This window comes from Oncorhynchus mykiss, chromosome 5, assembly GCF_013265735.2.
Source record: "Oncorhynchus mykiss isolate Arlee chromosome 5, USDA_OmykA_1.1, whole genome shotgun sequence".
NCBI lineage: Eukaryota > Metazoa > Chordata > Actinopteri > Salmoniformes > Salmonidae > Oncorhynchus > Oncorhynchus mykiss.
In genome coordinates, this window is record NC_048569.1 from 80,219,606 (window position 1) to 80,244,921 (window position 25,316).

The 25,316-nt window shown below is 43.6% G+C and overlaps 2 protein-coding genes across 3 annotated transcripts; both read right to left on the reverse strand.

Annotated features, from left to right (window-relative positions):
* Nucleotides 1-3,634: 3,634 nt before the first annotated feature.
* Nucleotides 3,635-13,756, reverse strand: LOC118964653. Of its 2 annotated transcripts, XM_036978500.1 has the most exons (9): nucleotides 13,621-13,756; nucleotides 13,219-13,276; nucleotides 12,838-12,985; nucleotides 12,706-12,742; nucleotides 9,351-9,634; nucleotides 5,553-9,102; nucleotides 5,288-5,363; nucleotides 4,892-5,024; nucleotides 3,635-3,968 (listed from the first exon to the last, which is right to left on the reverse strand). In XM_036978500.1, the coding sequence occupies exons 1-9, from the start codon at nucleotides 13,735-13,737 to the stop codon at nucleotides 3,662-3,664; spliced, it is 4,710 nt and encodes a 1,569-aa protein (XP_036834395.1). In that variant the 5' UTR covers nucleotides 13,738-13,756; the 3' UTR covers nucleotides 3,635-3,661. The 2 variants fall into 2 exon arrangements, with proteins under 2 accessions (XP_036834395.1, XP_036834396.1); XM_036978501.1 differs by lacking the exon at nucleotides 4,892-5,024 and having other exon boundaries at nucleotides 3,691-3,968.
* Nucleotides 13,757-21,393: 7,637 nt separating this feature from the next.
* Nucleotides 21,394-25,043, reverse strand: LOC118964655. The gene is made up of 4 exons (XM_036978510.1): nucleotides 24,393-25,043; nucleotides 24,128-24,203; nucleotides 23,732-23,864; nucleotides 21,394-22,808 (listed from the first exon to the last, which is right to left on the reverse strand). The coding sequence occupies exons 1-4, from the start codon at nucleotides 25,026-25,028 to the stop codon at nucleotides 22,502-22,504; spliced, it is 1,152 nt and encodes a 383-aa protein (XP_036834405.1). The 5' UTR covers nucleotides 25,029-25,043; the 3' UTR covers nucleotides 21,394-22,501.
* Between the last annotated feature and the right edge of the window lie 273 nt (nucleotides 25,044-25,316).

Consider the following 25,316-nt stretch of genomic DNA (forward strand, 5'->3'; position numbering starts at 1 on the left):
TATGGGTGTTTCTGCAGGCGGCCTGCAGCACAAGATTTCGCTTTACGCGATGATGTCTTGCTCTACATATCCAACCCTGAGAAATCCCTCCCTCTCATTTTAGACACAATTGCTCAGTATGGCAAGTTTTCAGGTTATAAGATCAATTTTAACAATCCACTGCCTGCCCTCTCAATATTACACTCACCAGCTCTATGAAGACACTTTGTCCTTTCCAATGGAAAACACAGGGTTTCAATACCTCGGGATCTCATAACACAGATCTGAATAGCCTTTTTAAGGAAAATGATTCTTCCACTCCTGGACCGAATCAAGAACGATCTCCAAACCTGGATCTCCCTCCCAATTAGCTTAGTAGGAAGAATTAATGTAATCCGTATAACGTCCTCCTAGACTGAACTACTTATTTCAGATGCTCCCATGCTATCTCCCAGTAGGTTCCTTTTTCAAAACAACTAACCAAAGCATCACCAAATTTATATGGGGCAATAAAAAACCTAGGATCAAGTTTTCCACTCTATCGAAACCTGAATCTAAGGGTGGTCTTGCCCTTCCCTCCCTTCAATTGTACTACTGGTCTGCCCAAATCCGCAACATGCTAACATGGATCACAAACAGACAAGAGTCAACGTGGATTCAGATAGAAGCCCAATCCTGTGGTTCATTGCCCCTTAAGCTCAATTATATTCATTAATAACTTTAGTGAAGTGGGCAACATAGCCAAAACCTTTGTGATTTACAGCACCCTACTAGCGTGGAGGGACTGTAAGAAATACCTGGCATTTCCTCCCAAATATGTTCTCACTCCGCCTATAGTGGGCAACCAGACTTGCCAAAAGCCTGAGGGAGGCCAACTTTAATCTTTGGCATACTCTAGGAATCAGGACCTTTTCAGACCTATTTCATCAGAAAACCACTACACTGAAATCCTTTCAAGAGCTCTGCAGTGAATTCGATGTGCCAAGAATCCCATTTTTTCAAATATCTTCAAATTAGACATGTCATTTCCTCATTTACCTCCAGAGAGGAGGTTTAGAACTCAGTTGAATGAAGTTGAAACCCTTCTTGTCACAGCACAATCCATTAAAGGCAAAATATCTTACATCTATAGAGTCCTTTCTGAGAAAGGAAGCTCCTCCTTTACTCCTTTGAAAATAATCTGCGAAAAGGACCTTGGTCTGACTATCAGTGATGAGTTATGGGCGGAGGTTTGCGACAGGGTATACTGCTCCTCTACCAGTGTAAAAATGAAAGAATCTAATTACAAATTTTATTATACTCCTTTGAGACTCCATAGAATGAAAACAGATGTCTCCTAACTGTAAAAGATGTACCTCTGAAAGTGGAACCTATATGCATGTATTTTGGAGCTGTAGGGAGATTGCTAGATTCTGGCAATCTACATACTGCTGCACAGAAAATACTAGAGGTACAGTTTGATATGACCCCGTGTATCTATCTTCTTAATGCCCAGCAGGACTTTGTTCTTGATCCTGACAGAGAAAATTTGCTTATGACTATTACATACTTTGCTAAGAAATGTATTCTTCTATTGTGGGCCTCTAATACCCCTCCTACATTTAAAATGTGGATTGACCAGATTGTTGACTTTCTTCCTCTTGAAAAGCTCACTTATGACCTCCACAAGAGACAGCCCAAGTTTGATAGACTGGTCTTCACTATTCAACTATATTTCAAACTGGACAGAGTGAACGGGGTGACTAGGGAAATGCGCAGATACATGTTGTGTAAGGTACTGTAAAACCTAAAAACGAATTATTGGCCCGTCGTCTCAGCGAATGCTTGAAATAGCTGATAAGAACCTTGATAGTGCTGCTGCAAGTGTTAAATGTTTTTTTTGTGTTTTTATTTTAATTTCGTTTTTGAGTACGTGTGCACCAAGGAAAATAAATGCTTTTATTTGACTTTATCATTCATTTTAATTGTATTTTTATTTTTTCATATGTATTATTATTTTTTGACTTTTTCTTTTTTTAAAGCCTGTGAATGTGGAATGTGTTTTGTTGGTTGATTGAAAAACAAGAACTTCAATAAAACTTTAAATTGAAAAAAAAAAAAAAAAAAATAGCACTGTTCTAATCGTCAGATCGCAGGTATTCTGATCTTCACTGTCCATGGTGCTGAATCTGGCTGGGTAGATTAGTTTGAATGCTGAAAACTTGTTTGCCTACATTTAAAGGCCCTGTGAAGTCAAAATAATTTGATTTCATATTGTACAACAGCTGATGAAACTAACACTGTAAATGTGTTTTACAAAAATGTGATCGGGGTTGCTTCCTGATAGTTCTGGTTGAAAATACGGAGCATGTTCCTCTGCCCAGGCCTTGCTGACACTTGCCAGATCTTACACTGCCTGGATAGGTATTTTGTGTGTCAGCTAACCACATCATATGTTATAGCAATCTGTCAGTCGATGACACAATGGATGACTTGGCACACAACCATTGGTTGATGCACGCAACACCTGAGCAGGGACACATTCTTTTCACAGCACTTCAATGCAAAGTAATTTTCGTAGAAGGTTTGGAGAGCATTTTCACTAACCCTTTTCCTAACCTTAACCTCAGTTTCCTAACCTGCTACGAAAAATTCACTTCGATATTGAAGTGCCATGAAAAGAGAGTTTCTCACATCTATACAGCACCTTCTAATCAGCAGGTTTGCATGGGCCAGAATTTTGGCTTTCCATGGCGACATCACCATGTGTAAATTGGTTTATAGACCAACGACAATGAGAGTGCCAATAACAGCTAGTTTTAATTTCCCCTCCACACTGACCACTCCCAGACAGTCCTAGCAAAATTATTGCTTGAGAAAGTTTTTTTTGCATTATAGTGACTTCTTGTGGTAAAATGTCAAACTCACAACTAAACTCATTAAAATGGAGGTTTTCTTTACCCTGTCTTATCAAACAGTGCAACATTTGACTGATGAAATAGCATTCTTCTAAAATTCTTACACTTCTAGATGCAAAATACAAGTCACTATTCCAATACTTTTTGATTCCGCCATTTTTGAAATACCATTTACAAATATGAGCGTAAATGTAACATTTAACATTTCAGTTAAAAACCCTTTGGATAATATCAACATTAATTACTTAACATCTTAACACATACACACCATGTAAATATCAATAAACAGAGGAACACATGCTACAAATAGTTAGTGACTACCTACCAGTCAATTAAATTAGATTATTCAGAAAAATAACATTGTTATAAGAGACAAATTGCCTTTAGACAACATAAATGACTGCATCTGGACACAGGTCAAAACTACTCTGCCGAGCTCAAGTTACCAGCTATGTATGGTTTCAACACTTACATTTATTGAGTTATTGAAAAGTATCCTACAAACATTGTTCGAATGTGAAAGTGATCAGGTTTTCTGAAACAGGTGTGTTTGTATTGAAGAACCCTGAGATTGTGGACAGTAGGACTTGTGTGAACAGGTGTGAACAGACTGAAGATAATGATGTTTTCCTTTCTCTGTCTTTCGAAACTCAGGAACAGTTTGAATGTTTTTTTATTGTAATTTAAACAATGGTATGGATGATTAAGCTGGATCTTTCTCTCTGAATCAGGAGTTCACTTTCATTCTCCCAATTTTTCCAAAAGCCCAATCTGAGCAACCTTTGCTATAAACCCTGTCTTTCCCATTGTTGTTTCAAAAGTGGAAAATTATCAATTCGATAATCACACATAATGGGCATTTCACAGCCAAGACTTTTGATCCTTCCCATCAAGGCCATGTTGGCCAGTTTAACCTTCACCCGGTCCCTCTCTTCCGGAGTCCTCTTGGAGGTGCACTCCACAGTAGAGTCGGTCTCAAAGGAGATGGCTGGGACGTGAGTGAGCAGGTGGCCCCCAGCCTTCTCCTGGGCCATGGGCGTGGGAGTCTGCAGGACCAGCCCGTGCGTCGCTTGTTGATGTCGAAGGTAAAAGCTAAGAGGATACACACAAACATTGACCATATAATGTAATGTTGTTACATGTAACTAACTAGCTTGACTTGCCACCGTGTGAAACATGTATGCTACCATATGTTACTAAAAAGAGCTGACAATATTATAAAATGTAATCCAGGAGTTTATGTTTGAATTCTGGTTCTCTCACAACACAAGTCACTCAGAAAAGCATCTGTAGGCAGAAGCATGCTACATGTACATTTGGCATTTGAAAAAACTACAGCTGTGCTATGCTACCGAATGCAAAATGTATCTGTATCATAAAAGTGTAGTGCAATATTCCCTTTTCTTGCCACACACACACACACTCTCTCACTAGGGACAAATGTTTCGGCTCCTTGTCCAGAGAGGTTTGAGCTTTAGAAGAGGATCTGCAGCAAAAGTAGACCTTTACTGCCATCTACAGGTCAAAGGTCAGAATGGCATTCAGTAAAATGTAAGCATGGGCGATCCACAGACAATGGAAATGTGTGTGTTTCTGTTTGAGAAGTTAAACCAGTTAATTCCCTTATAACTGAGTGTCCTGCATCATGTATTATTTTATTGGTTGTAAATTAAATACGGTTTATTTTACAGTACAAGTATTTTACACTGAATCATTGATATCTGGTCGAATGTTGGTTGTGGGACATAACTGAAGTACTATGTGTGTGTGTTCAATGAATCACACTGTTTGTGTGTGTGTGGGTGGGGGTGCATGTTCTATACATTATTCAGGACAACATTACTTTGTTTAGCCTACACCGTGACTATGACTGCATAATAAACTAAACTAAATATACTATGTATTTTCTAATCAAATGTGTTAACAGGGCAACACAAAAGAAGACAAAGGCCATCAATTCAATGCAAATATTACTGTATTAAAGGAAATTGTTGTATTAAGCTTGCTTTGAAAACCGTTTGAATGGCTTGGATAGGCCTATGGAGATGGTGGAAAACATCCTGATTAGAAGGGGACGTTTGCGAGGCTTCTCCTGTTGAGAGGTGGAGGGAAGACCCTCTGGGAGTCCAAATGTGGCAGGATGTGCCACTATGTTGGGCGACAGAAGAGAGAGAGTTGACATGCACTTTCATTTAGAAATGATGGTATATTGTATTCTTAGTTTCAACTCATTATTACTTTCACAAATAAATGAGAACCAGAATCTTGAGATTTGGAAACTATAAATCATTTTACATAAGAGATTACTATCGATAATATATAATGTACTGTATATAGGGTTTAATATTTTTGCAATAGCAGCTTTGTACACCAATATCTCAAACAGTAAATGTCCTGCTGTATGGACTTACACATGATCTCTTCAGCAGTAGTCTGGTCTTTGGATTCAGAATGGCGGGAATTCTTCTTGTTTCCCATCATGAATGGCTAAAACAAAAACATGTCAAAACAACTGTCACAGCAGAACAATCTCACGGTAATAACGATCACATCTTACACACCAGCACAACAAGATTTATAAATGGTTTTGGAATTAATGGATGGTTTTACATTTTCTCTAAATAACATTGTTTACTCACATTGACACAATTGTTAACTTAAATAAGTGTGATGTACCTTTAAGTTGAATTTCAGTCTGGCAAGCCTTTGTAGGAAAGACAGCTTCCCTCTGGTAGCCTTCACATCTTCAGCCATGAGAAGAGCTTCTGGCCTGGTGGCTTCGAAAGATGTTCTTGAGGCTGCTCTTGATGCCTCGTTACAACTGTGGAGAAGCTCCTTGCTCAATGACTTCACAAGAATCCTATTGAAAGTGGAGTCCTGAGTCGACACGGCCAGTTGGAGTATTTTCTCTGAGCCAAACTCCTTCAACAGATGTTTGTAGACGGTGCTGTATACTTTGTGACTCTTCAGGTTCTTGGGATAAGCTTGGGTCTCAGAGCAGCCTGACCATGCACAGAAGGCAGCTATAACTTTTGGAATCAGGTCTTGTGACGTGCGTGTGACGTCAGTTGGGTACAGATCAGTTTGGGTTTGTATTTTTGACAGAAGTCTCACCACTAACATGCTGATGAGGCCGGTGAAGTCATCATCACCGACTAAGTTAACAGTGGATGGGGTTGAAAGCGAGGCAACATCCGGGCTGGTTGAATTCTGATCACAAACAATGCTCTGAGGTACACCGAAACAACTGATGGTATCCCTTTCCTCAGCATCTATGTTGGCCTCAAAGCCTTGTGCAGCATTGGAGGTCCCACTTGTTGTCATGCTGATGGCAGAGAAAGATGGCAGAGGGTAGGACTTACCACTCAGTAGACTGCCTATATCAGTTACAGTTCCGGTTGGAGATGACCCTCTGCTTTGTGCATCAGAAACCACAGAGTCCATGACCTGACTTACCATTACTTTGGTAAACAGGCTGACTGTGTCACTAAATGCTGATGTAGAAAAAGAACATGAAATCCTATCTTCAGATACGCTAGCCGGCACACTAACTCCCTGAGCCAAACTCATTGAAGCTGTAGAGGGCACAAGGCTAGGAAGCAAGAGGCGCTTCACAGACTCCTCTGCAAAAAGCTGAACCAGCTTGTAAGCTGTGGGCTTCCCCACCGTCTTGTCATTCCTCTTCAGCTCAGTAAGGACTGTATCGGATGCACTCTTTCCAGCCGCCACTGTCAGAACCAGAGGGGTCAAGTTGCTCTCAGAAATGATGCGGTTGACTTGGTGAGTAAGATCACGTGAGAGAGCACCAATCCTACCCTGAGATATGAGCTCCTCCAGTCTTGCTATTGCAGCTGTTAGATCAGGGTGGAATGCAACCTCCCCTTCTTCCTCTGGATGTACCTCCTTTATGATGGTATCCACTATTGCAGACATGCTTTCCCTGGCATCACACACCAATGTTTTTGGCTTAGTAGATTTGCCCATGTCGATGACTGAGCATCTCACAATGGGCTGAGTAATACTCTCTGGTAAATCAGAAGAGATGGGAGTGCCAGGGAGTGAAAATTCACACTCTGACTTCTTTGATCTGGCAGATGAGGATGACAACGAGGAGGAAGAACGCTGTGGCGCTTGATAGATCAGTTCCTCACCACATTCACTGCTTACCCTTTCAACATCCTTCAGCATCATTCCAACCACATTCTCTATTTGTGAAAGCGCAGTCACCGTTTGGTCAGATTTTGACAGCTCTTTCTGAATTAAAACCAGAATATGGCTGAGGGTCTTTTTGGCTTGAGCCGTTGTTGCTTTGACTTGATTTTGCCATGTAAAATAATTCCTCATCTTTGTCTTCACATTGTGGTAAATAGTCTTTGCAGTTGTCCAGATCTTCTTCTCAGATACTTCCAAACCAGACTGTGAGCCTTTGGGTGTGGCCTCAGTGTACTCTGAGGTTTTCTCATCACTCTGTTGAAGCATAGAGTCTGCCTGCCATAGAGTAGTAGAAGACTCTGTGGGTGGGAAAAGGCTCTTCATGTCATTTGTAATTGATCCAACGATTTCAAAAGCAGTTATATCTGTATGCCTTAAGGAAATTGTTGATTTTGCTGGCAACATCTGAGAATCTGTCTGGCTGGAACTGACTTTGCTGGGAAAGCTACTGACTGATTTGATCAGTATTTTTCGCACTTCGTTGGTAGCGTTCATCTGGAACTCCTCACTGGAGAGTTTCTCAATGACTGAGGCTGAAGTATCTCTTAATCCTTCCAACCATGAAGAACCAGACACAGGCATGTCTTCTAGATAAGACATGACACTGTCCAAAAAGCCACAGACTTCAAGGGAGTTGTAAGAGGAACCCTCTGCAACAGATGATGTGCATTCCAAATCTGCCACCTCTGACCTATACATGGTCACAATCTGGGACAAGACCTCTTTGGTGCAGGGCACCATGTTGGAATCACAGAGAGACAGTAATGGTTGAGAGTTCTCACTTTGGCATTTACGGAGAGAACCAAGTCCCGTTGAGTTGACCACTTGCAGTATTGCCTCACTCTTACTGGTTTCAGGTTGCTCTGGTGTTTTCTCTCCTACAGAGTCAGTTGAATCACATCCATCAGATAAAGAAGATGAACTACGTTCTGATATAGGGGATTCACTCCTACATGGGGAAGGCAAGCTCAGGATTGAAACAGGCAGATCACTGGAGTCAGTATGCTCCAGAAGCACAGCACTGGAGTCAGCTTTTTTAATAAGTTCTTCCCCTTGGACTGGAGCTCCACCCATTCTGAGGAACAATGTCTCCAGCTTTGCCTGAAGTCTCTCGCAGAGTCTACGAGCTGCATGGAAGGGTTTCCGCTTTGTCGTACAGTGTCCCACTTGGGTATCTCTCTGGGTGCTTGTTGGCTGATCTAATTCAGCATACTGCACAATGTCCTTGACATCTTCAACAAAGTTATCAATTATTTGTGATGCCTCAGATTCTACTTTGGTCTGTATGAGCTCAGTGGCCGCAGAATCAAGGATCCTGTCAGATGGGCTAGATGCATTCATCAAGCTTGGAGTGGTACTAAACGAATGAGAAGGTTGAACCATACCAGAGATATCGCTCATTAACCTTCTCACAAGAATTTCACTCACAGCCTTTGAGGCTTTGGTCTTGAACTTCACACTAAACAGAGTGCCAAGATTTTGCATCATTGCTTTGCAAGATGTACATATTATGTTCAGCTCCTCTGGAACAGGAGAGTCTTCAACATCCAGGTGCTCCACTACAAGGTCACTGCCAGATGCCAACATTTTAACTTTCACAGCCACTTCTCGAAAAACCTTAGCCAATTCCGGATCTTCTTTTTCCAATTCACCCACCATCTCTGCGATAACAGTCATCACTTCTTCTGTTGCAGGTGGAATGCATGACTCTAATACAGAGGTAGAGCTCTGGTCCTCTGGGGTGTTGTGATCATCAAAACATTTCTGGACCATGTTGACCATTTGTTCAGCGGCCTGGGTACCAGAAGAAATAGGGGATGACCGCCCTGAAATGGCTCTGCTGATGGTCGCAGAGAGGGCAGAATTAAGCTGTTCGACCACCACCTTCATAAGACCAACAGTCAGCTCAGGTGGGCAAGAGGACAGGATATTATGATCAGACAGTTGCTCCTGGACACTTTTGATGATTCTGTCCTCTGTCATTCCCAGGAGGACTTTCACTGAGGTCTGGGAACTTTAAAACGAACAAGCAAAGCATGATAATTTCTGTCTTAACTTGGCAAATCGGTCAAGCGTTGTAATTTTAGTATTCTAAATATCTACATGTCCTTTTGATCGCTTTACATGCTCATTCATTTGAATATGCTCAAAGGCTGATACATTACATTTTGTACTACATCAGATAGAGTAAATTGCATTGGCTAACACTGGGATAGATGATCTTGGTGAAATCCATACATGAAAACCTTGAGGGGAACATACCTCTTAGAAGAGGGTGTTAGGGACCTGAGATGTTGAGCCCCTGTGCCGCCCTTATACATTTTCTTCGCCAGATATCTAACTTCCTGGATGAGCTCCAGTCTTTCCTGATCAAAGGCAGCAAAGGATCTTGCACTGCCACCCCTCTTGGGTGAGTCAGTGTCGTCGTCAGCAAAGTCCTTTACCCCAAGTACGCGGGCCAGGGCTGGCAGCAGGATCTGCAGGGTGGTCTGTGCGATGAAGGTTACAATTGTCTTGCACAATTTGGCAAGCTGTTCCTTCGTCATCTGTTTTGAACAAACAGAACAAAAACAGTCTTTTCAATGGAACTGTGATGTAAAGTATTCTAGATCTGTCACGTTCTGACCTCTATTTCCTTTGTTTTTGTATTTATTTAGTATGGTCAGGGCGTGAGTTGGGTGGGCAGTCTATGTTTGTTTTTCTATGTTTTGGTCTAGTTCTATGTTCGGCCTGATATGGTTCTCAATCAGAGGCAGGTGTTCGTCATTGTCTCTGATTGGGAACCATATTTAGGTAGCCTGGGTTTCACTGTGTGTTTGTGGGTGATTGTTCCTGTCTTTGTGTAGTATTCACCAGATAGGCTGTATTAGGTTTTGAGTTCTCACGTTTCTTGTTTTTTCGTTAGTTTGTTCATGTATAGTGTCGTGAATAAAATACAATGAACAACCACCACGCTGCGCTTTGGTCCGCCTCTACTTCACAAGAAGAGAATCGTTACAGAATCACCCACCACAACAGGACCAAGCGGTGTGGTAATGGGCAAAGGAAAAAGCAGCAGCAGGAGCAGCGCGAGGACGTATGGACATGGGAGGACGAATTAGACGGAAAAGGACCTTGGGCTCAGCCAGGAGAATATCGCCGCCCCAAGGAAGAACGGGAGGCGGCGAAAGCGGAGAGGCGCTGGTATGAGGAGGCAGCGCGGCGTCGTGGATGGAAGCCCGGGAGTCAGCCCCAAAAATTTCTTGGGGGGGCTAACAGGGAGTATGGCTACGCCAGGTAGGAGACCTGAGCCAACTTCCTGTGGTTACCGGTGGGCTAGAGAGACCGGGCAGGCACCGTGTTATGCTGTGGAGCGCACGGTGTCCCCAGTGCGGGTGCACAGCCCGGTGCCGTACATTCCAGCTCCGCGTATCGGCCGGGCTAGAGTGGGCATCGAGCCAAGTGCCATGAAGCCGGCTCTACGCATCTGGTCTCCAGTGCGTCTCCTTGGGCCGGCTTACATGGCACCAGCCTTGCGCACGGTGTCCCCGGTTCGCCTGCATAGCCCAGTGCGGGCTATTCCACCTCGCCGCACTGGCAGGGCGACCGGGACCATTCAACCGGGTAAGGTTGGGCAGGCTCGGTGCTCAAGAGCTCCAGTGCGCCTGCACGGCCCGGTCTATCCGTCACCACCTCCACACCCCAGCCCTCCGGTGGCAGCTCCCCGTACCAGGCTGTCTCTCCGGCCCATCCGTCCAGAGCCTTCCTCCTCTCCAGCTCTGCCGGAGCCTCCCGCCTGTCCGGCGCCTCTGCCGGAGCCTCCCGCCTGTCCGGCGCCTCTGCCGGAGCCTCCCGCCTGTCCGGCGCCTCTGCCGGAGCCTCCCGCCTGTCCGGCGCCTCTGCCGGAGCCTCCCGCCTGTCCGGCGCCTCTGCCGGAGCCTCCCGCCTGTCCGGCGCCGCTGCCGGAGCCTCCCGCCTGTCCGGCGCCGCTGCCGGAGCCTCCCGCCTGTCCGGCGCCTCTGCCGGAGCCTCCCGCCTGTCCGGCGCCTCTGCCGGAGCCTCCCGCCTGTCCGGCGCCTCTGCCGGAGCCTCCCGCCTGTCCGGCGCCTCTGCCGGAGCCTCCCGCCTGTCCGGCGCCTCTGCCGGAGCCTCCCGCCTGTCCGGCGCCTCTGCCGGAGCCTCCCGCCTGTCCGGCGCCTCTGCCGGAGCCTCCCGCCTGTCCGGCGCCTCTGCCGGAGCTTCCCGTCTGCCCAGCGCCGCCAGCGCCGCCCGTCTGCCCAGCGCCGCCAGCGCCGCCCGTCTGCCCAGCGCCGCCCGTCTGCCCAGCGCCGCCAGTGCCGCCCGTCTGCCCAGCGCCGCCAGTGCCGCCCGTCTGCCCAGCGCCGCCAGTGCCGCCCGTCTGCCCAGCGCCGCCCGTCTGCCAGGAGCCGCCAATGCCGCCCGTCAGCCAGGGGCCGCCAGTGCCGCCCGTCAGCCAGGGGCCGCCAGTGCCGCCAGTCAGCCAGGGGCCGCCAGTGCCGCCAGTCAGCCAGGGGCCGCCAGTGCCGCCAGTCAGCCAGGGGCCGCCAGTGCCGCCAGTCAACCAGGGGCCACCAGTGCCGTCAGCCCAGCGCCAGCGCCGCCAGTCAACCAGGGGCCGCCAGTGCCGCCAGTCAGCCAGGGGCCGCCAGTCAGCCAGGGGCCGCCAGTGCCGCCAGTCAGCCAGGGGCCGCTAGAGCCCCTCCGCCCGGAGCAGCTGTCCCTCTGTCCCGAGCAGCTGTCCCTCTGTCCCGAGCAGCTGTCCCTCTGTCCCGAGCAGCTGTCCCTCTGTCCCGAGCAGCTGTCCCTCTGTCCCGAGCAGCTGTCCCTCTGTCCCGAGAAGCTGCCCCTCTGTCCCAAGCAGCCCCTCTGTCCAGTGGGGTCATTGAGAGGGGTGGGCATGGTGAGTAAGCCACGGAGGCGGACAATAAGGCGGACTGAGACAATGGCGAAGTGGGGTCCGCGTCCCGCGCCAGAGCCGCCACCGCGGACAGACGCCCACCCAGACCCTCCCCTATAGGTCAAGGTTTTGCGGCCGGAGTCCGCACCTTTGGGGGGGGGGTACTGTCACGTTCTGACCTCTATTTCCTTTGTTTTTGTATTTATTTAGTATGGTCAGGGCGTGAGTTGGGTGGGCAGTCTATGTTTGTTTTTCTATGTTTTGGTCTAGTTCTATGTTCGGCCTGATATGGTTCTCAATCAGAGGCAGGTGTTCGTCATTGTCTCTGATTGGGAACCATATTTAGGTAGCCTGGGTTTCACTGTGTGTTTGTGGGTGATTGTTCCTGTCTTTGTGTAGTATTCACCAGATAGGCTGTATTAGGTTTTGAGTTCTCACGTTTCTTGTTTTTTCGTTAGTTTGTTCATGTATAGTGTCGTGAATAAAATACAATGAACAACCACCACGCTGCGCTTTGGTCCGCCTCTACTTCACAAGAAGAGAATCGTTACAAGATCGAACAGAATGCATTTGATCAACATTGTTATTCTTGTCTGTGACTGAATTCAAAGTTTGAAGTCTGACAGAGAACATGAATAACAGAATATGACTTGATGGCTAATCTCTGAATTCAACAGATCATTGACACATCAAAGGTCAAAGGCAGGTAGGGAAACTTACAGGGTTTTTTAGTCCTTTGTAGATCACTTGCCACTGCCTAGACAATTTAAAATAAGTGTTTTAGTTAGTGTTTAGTTCCCACTGCACAATATTTCATAAATGTTGAACATTACAGAAAAACTTTTAACATACTCATCAGTAAGATTGCGCAGGAATGAGATGAGGATTGGGTAGGAGTATTCCATCTCATCCTTGTTGCCTGGGCCGAATACAGCCTTAACAGCTTTCTTCTCCAGGAGCTCAATTACAGATCCTCTATCCAGGTGTTTATTCCTGGAGACTAAAGATGTGATTGCCGTAGAGGAAGTAGAAACAAAATTGAAGAGAAATCAGACGTTTTATCTCTTAATACTCTGATTTCATTGTTTAAGGGTTTTAGAATAGGCCTATTTGAATAAAGCTATCTATGTGACCTTTCTTACTGATTACAGTAGACTACAGTTTCATTGAAAATGGATAGCACAACCTACAGAATAGAGAAACAATGTAGTACTACAGAGGTAAATCTCTGACCTGCATCATTGTCAGTGCCCAGCTTCCTTGACTTCTTGCCACTCCTCTTACTTTTTGCCTAGGATAGAACAGAACAGATTCTAGATCTCAAATGATGGCAGACATGTAACACCAGGGCCCGTATACATAAAGTTCATCAGATAAGGTGTGGGCTCAACCTTGCCCAAATAATTGTATTCATTATGATCTCAAATGCAAAACTGATCCTAGATAAGCACTCCTACTCAGACAATTTATGAATAGCCAGGGGCCAGGTCAAAGCAGCTCTTAAAACACGTTTTGAAAACAGCTACTACGTATGTTGTTATCTGAGATATATAGATATCTATGGTATGACTGCTATCAGGTACAGAGTGTAACCCAGTAGGCCTATTATGTGCTCTGTCACTCCTGCCATCTTACCTTCCTTCCCTTCTTGGCCTCCTCTTTGGGCAAGGCCACTGGTTCTTCCTCAACAACTTCCTTTCCTTCCCTCTGAGGATCACCATCCTCCCTCTGTGCTACCTGAAGGACAGACATTCCAATAAGTAATAATATGTCAATGTCAGAGTAGATCTGTGCAGAGGACATCATAAATAGAGCTACAGCCATATCACAGCTAAGCTGGTGACTTTATAAAGAATGGTACATTTGCTTTACAATATGTTATAGCTTTTTACAAGAAATATCCGCTTATATTGCTTTACCCTTTTTTACTTTCCCCCAATATTGTATGATGTAATTTAGCTTACCTTTTCTTCATCCATTCAAGCTATTTTATATCTCAAAAAGCATGTCCTTGTCTGTGTTGGTTACATTCAAGTTGAATTCAGGTCGAGAGTGAGGACAATATTGCAGGCAGGGACTGTAATTTAGGGCTACATGCTACGTCATGGAACGTTAGACCTTTATGACATCACAAATAGTATTTTTTAGGAAGAGCGCGGGAAAGGTTACTTGCCCACTCAGTAGGACTAACTAATATTGACAGAAATTTCCCCGTCAAACGTTTTCGATTGCCTACCCCTACGCCTTCCATCGAACATGGTCCTGCCTTTGCAATATTGTCTCTCTTGTGGGTTTACTTACGTATGACATGTAGGCTTACTGTGTCGGATCAAGTTGATTGATCTGTCCTAGTCAGCCTTAGGTTGAACCCAAAATCTTCTGGGAAATATTTGTTAATACTATTCATTTCAATATCGTTTTATTCTTTGATTTAGTCCCAATCCAATCCTATTGTTGGCTGCCAATCCCCACCAAATATGTCATTGTAGGACATACTGTAGCGGGAGAAAGTGAGATCTGCAACGCGGACGCGTTCGGTGGCTCCTTCAGTGCAGAGGCAAGCGCGTATGCCAGTGCCACTAAAGCCCGGGCCAACGCTGACAGGCAACACCTTGTCATTTTATTAACTCACTAGAATTACATTGTCTTCTTCATTCATTTCGATTGCACTTCCTTTCGTGGTGAAATTAGTTTTGATTACTATTAACTTTTATCTACAGAGTTTAAGTGTTTATGTTGCCCACGTCATCATGTGATGCTGTGAGCAAACAATTTATGCCCAGCCTTCCTAGATAGGCCTGGGCTGCATAACACTATGAATCTGGGAAAACATAACACTTAAAAAAAAGTTTTACAATGCAAAAATAGCGTAGGCCTACTTGTGTACTATTCAAATCCACACTAAAGCCACACCTCTTCACACAGACGTACCCAGATTCTGTTGTTTTAGTTTTAACCTCTGTTAAATTCACTTCCCTGGTTAATCTGTCATCATGTTTCATGTTCTCCATGGTTAATCTGTCTCTATGTTTAGTGCACTTTAATATAGCCTGTTTACTTATTTGAATGTTTGATTATATTTATTTTTATCCTGCAGATTTTGTTGTGTATTTAAATTGACTTTGGGTGTCTTGAAAATCACTTAAGATAGCACTGTTGGGGATCACGTGACCCTTGGACGAGATGGCCGCATGAACTAAGAGCTCCGCACAAGTAGTTTCCAATTCCTAATCTTACCTCCACTCCAAGTTCAAACTCATTTAGCTTTAGTAAGAAAAAGTCATGGCGGCGACACTACAGGTGACATTTTTACCCGGACTCGAGTATTAGCGACGGAAAAAGCCTCCAAGAAGAAGCTAGCTTCAGAAAAAACTAGCGCCATTAGCCAGGAGCAAGAGAACCCGCTCCCCCACGAGGCACAACGAATGCCAACCTCGCACTCTGTCGAAGACATCCTTTCTGAGTTGAGATCCCAACGTACAGAACTAAACACTAAATTAGATGCCATTAACTCTCAGCTCAGTGCGATAGGGGGCAAGGTGACAATCCTGGAAAACGCTTTGCCTGACATCAACAACAAGATGTCCAGGCGCCCCTCGTTTATGGTTGAGGCAGAGGGGCGAATCCTATCCATGGAAAACTTATTGACAGATGCCATGGAAACAATAGCATATGCTAAAAAGAAAATCGAGCATCTGGAAGAGAAAACAGAGGACCTGGAAAACAGGGGGCGAAGGAATAATTGTGTTCTATTCAATCTGGGCGAAAAAGAAGAGGGAAACATGCCACTGATCCGCTACCTGCAAGACAAACTTCCCGAGTGGCTCCACATGTCCACCGACAGGCCCATAGAACTCGAGAGAGCTCACCGAGCACTGAGGCCCCCACCAGCAGCCAGACAACCACCGCGCCCAATCACCATACGTTTCCTGAGATTCACCGACAAGGAACGAGTCCTACAGGCGGCGAAAAACAACACCATCACAGTGGGAAACGCCAAACTCGCTTTACACCAGGACCTGTCAGCTGGAATGCGCCGAGAATTTGACGAAGTGAAGAAATACTCAATTGACCGAGGCATCTTCAGGGGATTCAAATACCCAAACGAGCTCAGGATTCTTCACCAAGGAGCATTGCGACACTTCAAAACTCCCGAAGAGGCAAAACGTTTTTTGAAAGACAATCCTGGCCAATGAGAAACAGACCAATGACTAAATGCGATTAATGCCATTACTAAAGGAGGTAAGACGACATATAGCCGATATCCAGAGACCCACCCCCTAAAGGTCATTATAGCAGTCCAATTTATATGTATTTTCCTTTAACTGAGAGTGATGGGCTTTATAGTCTAACCTAGGCCTACTAATGTTTCAGCCTACTTTTATTTCCCTGTTTTTTTGTTGTTGTTGCTATTATTACTTGGGGTTCCCTATGTCCCTCGGGGGAGGTATATGTAGGCTTGGCTATTGATTTTTATTTTTCTCCCCTCTTTTACTGTGGTCTGGACGAGGGCAACTATGTTATTTGCTCAATGCGGGGTGGAGAGGATGAGGCATTTCTTTGGTGGGGAGACGTTGTGCGTTGCTAACTGTTCCCGGTTTTTGTTTTATTCGGAACATAGAATTGAGACTGAGCGGGGGGGTAACAGATCCAACGGGATGTGTCGAGTTGTTTGGGAACTCGGCTGGGGTGTCCAGAGATTATTATTTTATGTACACCATTTATTTTCCTTTTATGTGAACGCAGCTGTAATTACTATCCATTTTTACCCAGCGATGACTTGCACTAAAGTTCGATTAATGCTCGATGACGATGACTAGTACCTTGAATCTATTGACATGGAACTGCCATGGTCTAGGGCATGCAATAAAACGAAAAAAGATACTATGTGCTCTAAAAAAGGAAAAAGCAGACATCGCTATTACAAGAGACACACTTCTGTGATGCTGAACATGCCAAACTCTGCAGAGCTTGGGTGGGACAGGTGTATTTCTCATCTTTCAAATCAAACAGTAGAGGCACAGCCATACTTATCCATAAAAATGCTCCATTCATAATTGACAAAAACATATCTGATCCGGAGGGGAGATTTATTTTGATAACTGGGTCACTATATGGTCAACCAATTACTATATTAAACATATACGCCCCTAACACAGATACTCCTGCCTTCATGTCAAAAATTATAACCCTGTTCAATGAGCATTGTGTCTCCTTTGGCGTGGTGGCCGGAGATTTTAATTGTACCCTTAACCCAACCCTAGACAAATCATCTCAAGTCCCCACCACAAATCCTAGATCTGCAACTCTCTTACTAAAGAGATGGGACTGATAGATATCTGGAGAGAGACTAATAGCTCATCTATGGACTATACATACTACTCTAATGTCCATAACACCTACTCCCGTATAGATTACATTTTTATCCCAAAGAGTTTCATAAATTCAGCCACTTGTACAATCGGACCCATAGCACTTTCAGATCACGCCTTTGTCCACCTCCGCTTTGACCTCTGCAAAAACATCCAGAGGTCAAAGAGCTGGAAATTCAACACCTCCATGCTCTCAAACATACATTGGTAACTACATGGATAGACAACTACACACAAGACAATAAAGATTCTCCTGTTTCTCCGGCCACAATGTGGGACGCTGCTAAAGCCACACTAAGAGGTCATCTAATTGCATATGCTTCCTCTAAGAAAAAAGCAATGGAAGCACACAGGCTAGATCTTGAGAGGGAGCTGGAATGCTGTGAAAAAATACATAAACAATCACTAGACAGCACCTCCTGGAGTCATCTTAAAGCATCCAAAGCCAAACTGAATTTGGACTACACTCGGGAGATAACTTTAAAAAAAATCTTTACTAAACAGAAATACCATGAGTATAGCAATAGGCCCAGTAGATTGCTTGCTTACCAATTAAAAAAGGAGCAGTCAGAGCGTACAATCATGGCTATCCGAACAGCAGAGGACGAGGTCACATATGACCCAAAAAATATCCATTTAACTTTTCATGATTTTTACTGCAAACTATATACATCTGAGAGAAAACACACGGAGGCAGAACTCCACTCTTTCCTAGAGGGAATCTCGCTGCCTAAACTATCAGAGACCGACCAAGAAGATCTCAACTCCCCCTTCACTCCTGAGGAGATCCTGGAGGCAATTACCTCCATGCCACCTAATAAGTCCCCAGGCCCAGATGGATTCCCCAGAGAGTTCTACAAAGCTTTTTGGCCCCAGCTCAGCCCTATCTTCATGCCAATGCTGGAGGATTTTTGCAAAAACTGAGTTCTCCCAGACTCAATGCACACAGCTCGCATTACAGTGTTGCTAAAAAAAGACAAGGACCCCCTATCCTGCTCGTCCTTCCGGCCCATAAGCTTGTTGGATTTCGACTATAAAATAATTACCAAATTGCTCGCCAAAAGACTTAACACTCTTCTTCTCAAAATAATAAAAGCGGACCAAACTGGATTTATTAGAGACAGATACTCTTCTGATAACATTCGCCGTCTTTTTGAAATTATTGATCAAATAAACGCACAGAAGACCCCTGTCCTACTGGCTTCACTGGATGCTGAGAAGGCGTTTGACAGGATGGAGTGGAGCTTTCTGTTTTCAGTCTTAGAAAAGTTCAATATGGGCCCAAATTTTATTAAATGGATCAAATCACTATACTCTCATCCAAATGCCATGGTGACTACTAATGGACTGAACTCTGACAGATTCCCTCTGGAACGGGGCACAAGACAAGGGTGCTCGCTGTCCCCGCTGCTCTACTTGTTGGGGGCGGAGCCTCTGGCAGAGCTGATAAGGAGCAATCCAAGTATTATGGGTGTTTCTGCAGGCGGCCTGCAGCACAAGATTTCGCTTTACGCGGATGATGTCTTGCTCTACATATCCAACCCTGAGAAATCCCTCCCTCTCATTTTAGACACAATTGCTCAGTATGGCAAGTTTTCAGGTTATAAGATCAATTTTAACAAATCCACTGCCTGCCCTCTCAATATTACACTCACCAGCTCTATGAAGACACTTTGTCCTTTCCAATGGAAAACACAGGGGTTTCAATACCTCGGGATCTTCATAACACCAGATCTGAATAGCCTTTTTAAGGAAAATGATCTTCCACTCCTGGACCAAATCAAGAACGATCTCCAAACCTGGATCTCCCTCCCAATTAGCTTAGTAGGAAGAATTAATGTAATCCGTATGAACGTCCTCCCTAGACTGAACTACTTATTTCAGATGCTCCCATGCTATCTCCCAGTATGTTCCTTTTTCAAAACCACTAACCAAAGCATCACCAAATTTATATGGGGCAATAAAAAACCTAGGATCAAGTTTTCCACTCTATCGAAACCTGAATCTAAGGGTGGTCTTGCCCTTCCCTCCCTTCAATTGTACTACTGGTCTGCCCAAATCCGCAACATGCTAACATGGATCACAAACAGACAAGAGTCAACGTGGATTCAGATAGAAGCCCAATCCTGTGGTTCATTGCCCTTAAGCTCAACTATATTCATTAATAACTTTAGTGAAGTGGGCAACATAGCCAAAACCTTTGTGATTTACAGCACCCTACTAGCGTGGAGGGACTGTAAGAAATACCTGGGCATTTCCTCCCAAATATGTTCTCACTCGCCTATAGTGGGCAACCAAGACTTGCCAAAAGCCCTGAGGGAGGGAACTTTAATCTTTGGCATACTCTAGGAATCAGGACCTTTTCAGACCTATTTCATCAGAAAACCACTACAGTGAAATTCTTTCAAGAGCTCTGCAGTGAATTCGATGTGCCAAGATCCCATTTTTTCAAATATCTTCCAAATTAGACATGTCATTTCCTCATTTACCTCCGAGAGGAGGTTTAGAACTCAGTTGAATGAAGTTGAAACCCTTCTTGTCACAGCACAATCCATTAAAGGCAAAATATCTTACATCTATAGAGTCCTTTCTGAGAAAGGAAGCTCCTCCTTTACTCCTTTGAAAATAATCTGCGAAAAGGACCTTGGTCTGACTATCAGTGATGAGTTATGGGCGGAGGTTTGCGACAGGGTATACTGCTCCTCTACCAGTGTAAAAATGAAAGAATCTAATTACAAATTTTTGTACAAATTTTATTATACTCCTTTGAGACTCCATAGAATGAAAACAGATGTCTCCTAACTGTAAAAGATGTACCTCTGAAAGTGGAACCTATATGCATGTATTTTGGAGCTGTAGGGAGATTGCTAGATTCTGGCAATCTACATACTGCTGCACAGAAAATACTAGAGGTACAGTTTGATATGACCCCGTGTATCTATCTTCTTAATGCCCAGCAGGACTTTGTTCTTGATCCTGACAGAGAAAATTTGCTTATGACTATTACATACTTTGCTAAGAAATGTATTCTTCTATTGTGGGCCTCTAATACCCCTCCTACATTTAAAATGTGGATTGACCAGATTGTTGACTTTCTTCCTCTTGAAAAGCTCACTTATGACCTCCACAAGAGACAGCCCAAGTTTGATACTCTGGTCTTCACTATTCAACTATATTTCAAACTGGACAGAGTGAACGGGGTGACTAGGGAAATGCGCAGATACATGTTGTGTAAGGTACTGTAAAACCTAAAAACGAATTATTGGCCCGTCATCTCAGCGAATGCTTGAAATAGCTGATAAGAACCTTGATAGTGCTGCTGCAAGTGTTAAATGTTTTTTTTGTGTGTTTTTATTTTAATTTCGTTTTTGAGTACGTGTGCACCAAGGAAAATAAATGCTTTTATTTGACTTTATCATTCATTTTAATTGTATTTTTATTTTTTCATATGTATTATTAATTTTTGACTTTTTCTTTTTTTAAAGCCTGTGAATGTGGAATGTGTTTTGTTGGTTGATTGAAAAACAAGAACTTCAATAAAACTTTAAATTGAAAAAAAAAAAAAATAGCACTGTTGTTCTAATCGTCAGATCGCAGGTATTCTGATCTTCACTGTCCATGGTGCTGAATCTGGCTGGGTAGATTAGTTTGAATGCTGAAAACTTGTTTGCCTACATTTAAAGGCCCTGTGAAGTCAAAATAATTTGATTTCATATTGTACAACAGCTGATGAAACTAACACTGTAAATGTGTTTTACAAAAATGTGATCGGGGTTGCTTCCTGATAGTTCTGGTTGAAAATACGGAGCATGTTCCTCTGCCCAGGCCTTGCTGACACTTGCCAGATCTTACACTGCCTGGATAGGTATTTTGTGTGTCAGCTAACCACATCATATGTTATAGCAATCTGTCAGTCGATGACACAATGGATGACTTGGCACACAACCATTGGTTGATGCACGCAACACCTGAGCAGGGACACATTCTTTTCACAGCACTTCAATGCAAAGTAATTTTCGTAGAAGGTTTGGAGAGCATTTTCACTAACCCTTTTCCTAACCTTAACCTCAGTTTCCTAACCTGCTACGAAAAATTCACTTCGATATTGAAGTGCCATGAAAAGAGAGTTTCTCACATCTATACAGCACCTTCTAATCAGCAGGTTTGCATGGGCCAGAATTTTGGCTTTCCATGGCGACATCACCATGTGTAAATTGGTTTATAGACCAACGACAATGAGAGTGCCAATAACAGCTAGTTTTAATTTCCCCTCCACACTGACCACTCCCAGACAGTCCTAGCAAAATTATTGCTTGAGAAAGTTTTTTTTGCATTATAGTGACTTCTTGTGGTAAAATGTCAAACTCACAACTAAACTCATTAAAATGGAGGTTTTCTTTACCCTGTCTTATCAAACAGTGCAACATTTGACTGATGAAATAGCATTCTTCTAAAATTCTTACACTTCTAGATGCAAAATACAAGTCACTATTCCAATACTTTTTGATTCCGCCATTTTTGAAATACCATTTACAAATATGAGCGTAAATGTAACATTTAACATTTCAGTTAAAAACCCTTTGGATAATATCAACATTAATTACTTAACATCTTAACACATACACACCATGTAAATATCAATAAACAGAGGAACACATGCTACAAATAGTTAGTGACTACCTACCAGTCAATTAAATTAGATTATTCAGAAAAATAACATTGTTATAAGAGACAAATTGCCTTTAGACAACATAAATGACTGCATCTGGACACAGGTCAAAACTACTCTGCCGAGCTCAAGTTACCAGCTATGTATGGTTTCAACACTTACATTTATTGAGTTATTGAAAAGTATCCTACAAACATTGTTCGAATGTGAAAGTGATCAGGTTTTCTGAAACAGGTGTGTTTGTATTGAAGAACCCTGAGATTGTGGACAGTAGGACTTGTGTGAACAGGTGTGAACAGACTGAAGATAATGATGTTTTCCTTTCTCTGTCTTTCGAAACTCAGGAATAGTTTGAATGTTTTTTTATTGTAATTTAAACAATGGTATGGATGATTAAGCTGGATCTTTCTCTCTGAATCAGGAGTGCACTTTCATTCTCCCAATTTTTCCAAAAGCCCAATCTGAGCAACCTTTGCTATAAACCCTGTCTTTCCCATTGTTGTTTCAAAAGTGGAAAATGATCAATTCGATAATCACACATAATGGGCATTTCACAGCCAAGACTTTTGATCCTTCCCATCAAGGCCATGTTGGCCCGTTTAACCTTCACCCGGTCCCTCTCTTCCGGAGTCCTCTTGGAGGTGCACTCCACAGTAGAGTCGGTCTCAAAGGAGATGGCTGGGACGTGAGTGAGCAGGTGGCCCCCAGCCTTCTCCTGGGCCATGGGCGTGGGAGTCTGCAGGACCAGCCCGTGCGTCGCTTGTTGATGTCGAAGGTAAAAGCTAAGAGGATACACACAAACATTGACCATATAATGTAATGTTGTTACATGTAACTAACTAACTTGACTTGCCACCGTGTGAAACATGTATGCTACCATATGTTACTAAAAAGAGCTGACAATATTATAAAATGTAATCCAGGAGTTTATGTTTGAATTCTGGTTCTCTCACAACACAAGTCACTCAGAAAAGCATCTGTAGGCAGAAGCATGCTACATGTACATTTGGCATTTGAAAAAACTACAGCTGTGCTATGCTACCGAATGCAAAATGTATCTGTATCATAAAAGTGTAGTGCAATATTCCCTTTTCTTGCCACACACACATACTCTCTCTCACTAGGGACAAATGTTTCGGCTCCTTGTCCAGAGAGGTTTGAGCTTTAGAAGAGGATCTGCAGCAAAAGTAGACCTTTATTGCCATCTACAGGTCAAAGGTCAGACTGGCATTCAGTAAAATGTAAATATGGGCGATCCACAGAAAATGGAAATGTGTGTGTTTCTGTTTGAGAAGTTAAACCAGTTAATTCCCTTATAACTGAGTGTCCTGCATCATGTATTATTTTATTGGTTGTAAATTAAATACGGTTTATTTTACAGTACATGTATTTTACACTGAATCATTGATATCTGGTCGAATGTTGGTTGTGGGACATAACTGAAGTACTATGTGTGTGTGTTCAATGAATCACACTGTTTGTGTGTGTGTGGGTGGGGGTGCATGTTCTATACATTATTCAGGACAACATTACTTTGTTTAGCCTACACCGTGACTATGACTGCATAATAAACTAAACTAAATATACTATGTATTTTCTAATCAAATGTGTTAACAGGGCAACACAAAAGAAGACAAAGGCCATCAATTCAATGCAAATATTACTGTATTAAAGGAAATTGTTGTATTAAGCTTGCTTTGAAAACCGTTTGAATGGCTTGGATAGGCCTATGGAGATGGTGGAAAACATCCTGATTAGAAGGGGACGTTTGCGAGGCTTCTCCTGTTGAGAGGTGGAGGGAAGACCCTCTGGGAGTCCAAATGTGGCAGGATGTGCCACTATGTTGGGCGACAGAAGAGAGAGAGTTGACATGCACTTTCATTTAGAAATGATGGTATATTGTATTCTTAGTTTCAACTCATTATTACTTTCACAAATAAATGAGAACCAGAATCTTGAGATTTGGAAACTATAAATAATTTTACGTAAGAGATTACTATCGATAATATATAATGTACTGTATATAGGGTTTAATATTTTTGCAATAGCAGCTTTGTACACCAATATCTCAAACAGTAAATGTCCTGCTGTATGGACTTACACATGATCTCTTCAGCAGTAGTCTGGTCTTTGGATTCAGAATGGCGGGAATTCTTCTTGTTTCCCATCATGAATGGCTAAAACAAAAACATGTCAAAACAACTGTCACAGCAGAACAATCTCACGGTAATAACGATCACATCTTACACACCAGCACAACAAGATTTATAAATGGTTTTGGAATTAATGGATGGTTTTACATTTTCTCTAAATAACATTGTTTACTCACATTGACACAATTGTTAACTTAAATAAGTGTGATGTACCTTTAAGTTGAATTTCAGTCTGGCAAGCCTTTGTAGGAAAGACAGCTTCCCTCTGGTAGCCTTCACATCTTCAGCCATGAGAAGAGCTTCTGGCCTGGTGGCTTCGAAAGATGTTCTTGAGGCTGCTCTTGATGCCTCGTTACAACTGTGGAGAAGCTCCTTGCTCAATGACTTCACAAGAATCCTATTGAAAGTGGAGTCCTGAGTCGACACGGCCAGTTGGAGTATTTTCTCTGAGCCAAACTCCTTCAACAGATGTTTGTAGACGGTGCTGTATACTTTGTGACTCTTCAGGTTCTTGGGATAAGCTTGGGTCTCAGAGCAGCCTGACCATGCACAGAAGGCAGCTATAACTTTTGGAATCAGGTCTTGTGACGTGCGTGTGACGTCAGTTGGGTACAGATCAGTTTGGGTTTGTATTTTTGACAGAAGTCTCACCACTAACATGCTGATGAGGCCGGTGAAGTCATCATCACCGACTAAGTTGTCAGTGGATGGGGTTGAAAGCGAGGCAACATCCGGGCTGGTTGAATTCTGATCACAAACAATGCTCTGAGGTACACCGAAACAACTTTCCTCAGCATCTATGTTGTCCTCAAAGCCTCGTGCAGCATTGGAGGTCCCACTTGTTGTCATGCTGATGGCGGAGAAAGATGGCAGAGGGTAGGACTTACCACTCAGTAGACTGCCTATATCAGTTACAGTTCCGGTTGGAGATGACCCTCTGCTTTGTGCATCAGAAACCACAGAGTCCATGACCTGGCTTACCATTACTTTGGTAAACAGGCTGACTGTGTCACTAAATGCTGATGTAGAAAAAGAACATGAAATCCTATCTTCAGATACGCTAGCCGGCACACTAACTCCCTGAGCCAAACTCATTGAAGCTGTAGAGGGCACAAGGCTAGGAAGCAAGAGGCGCTT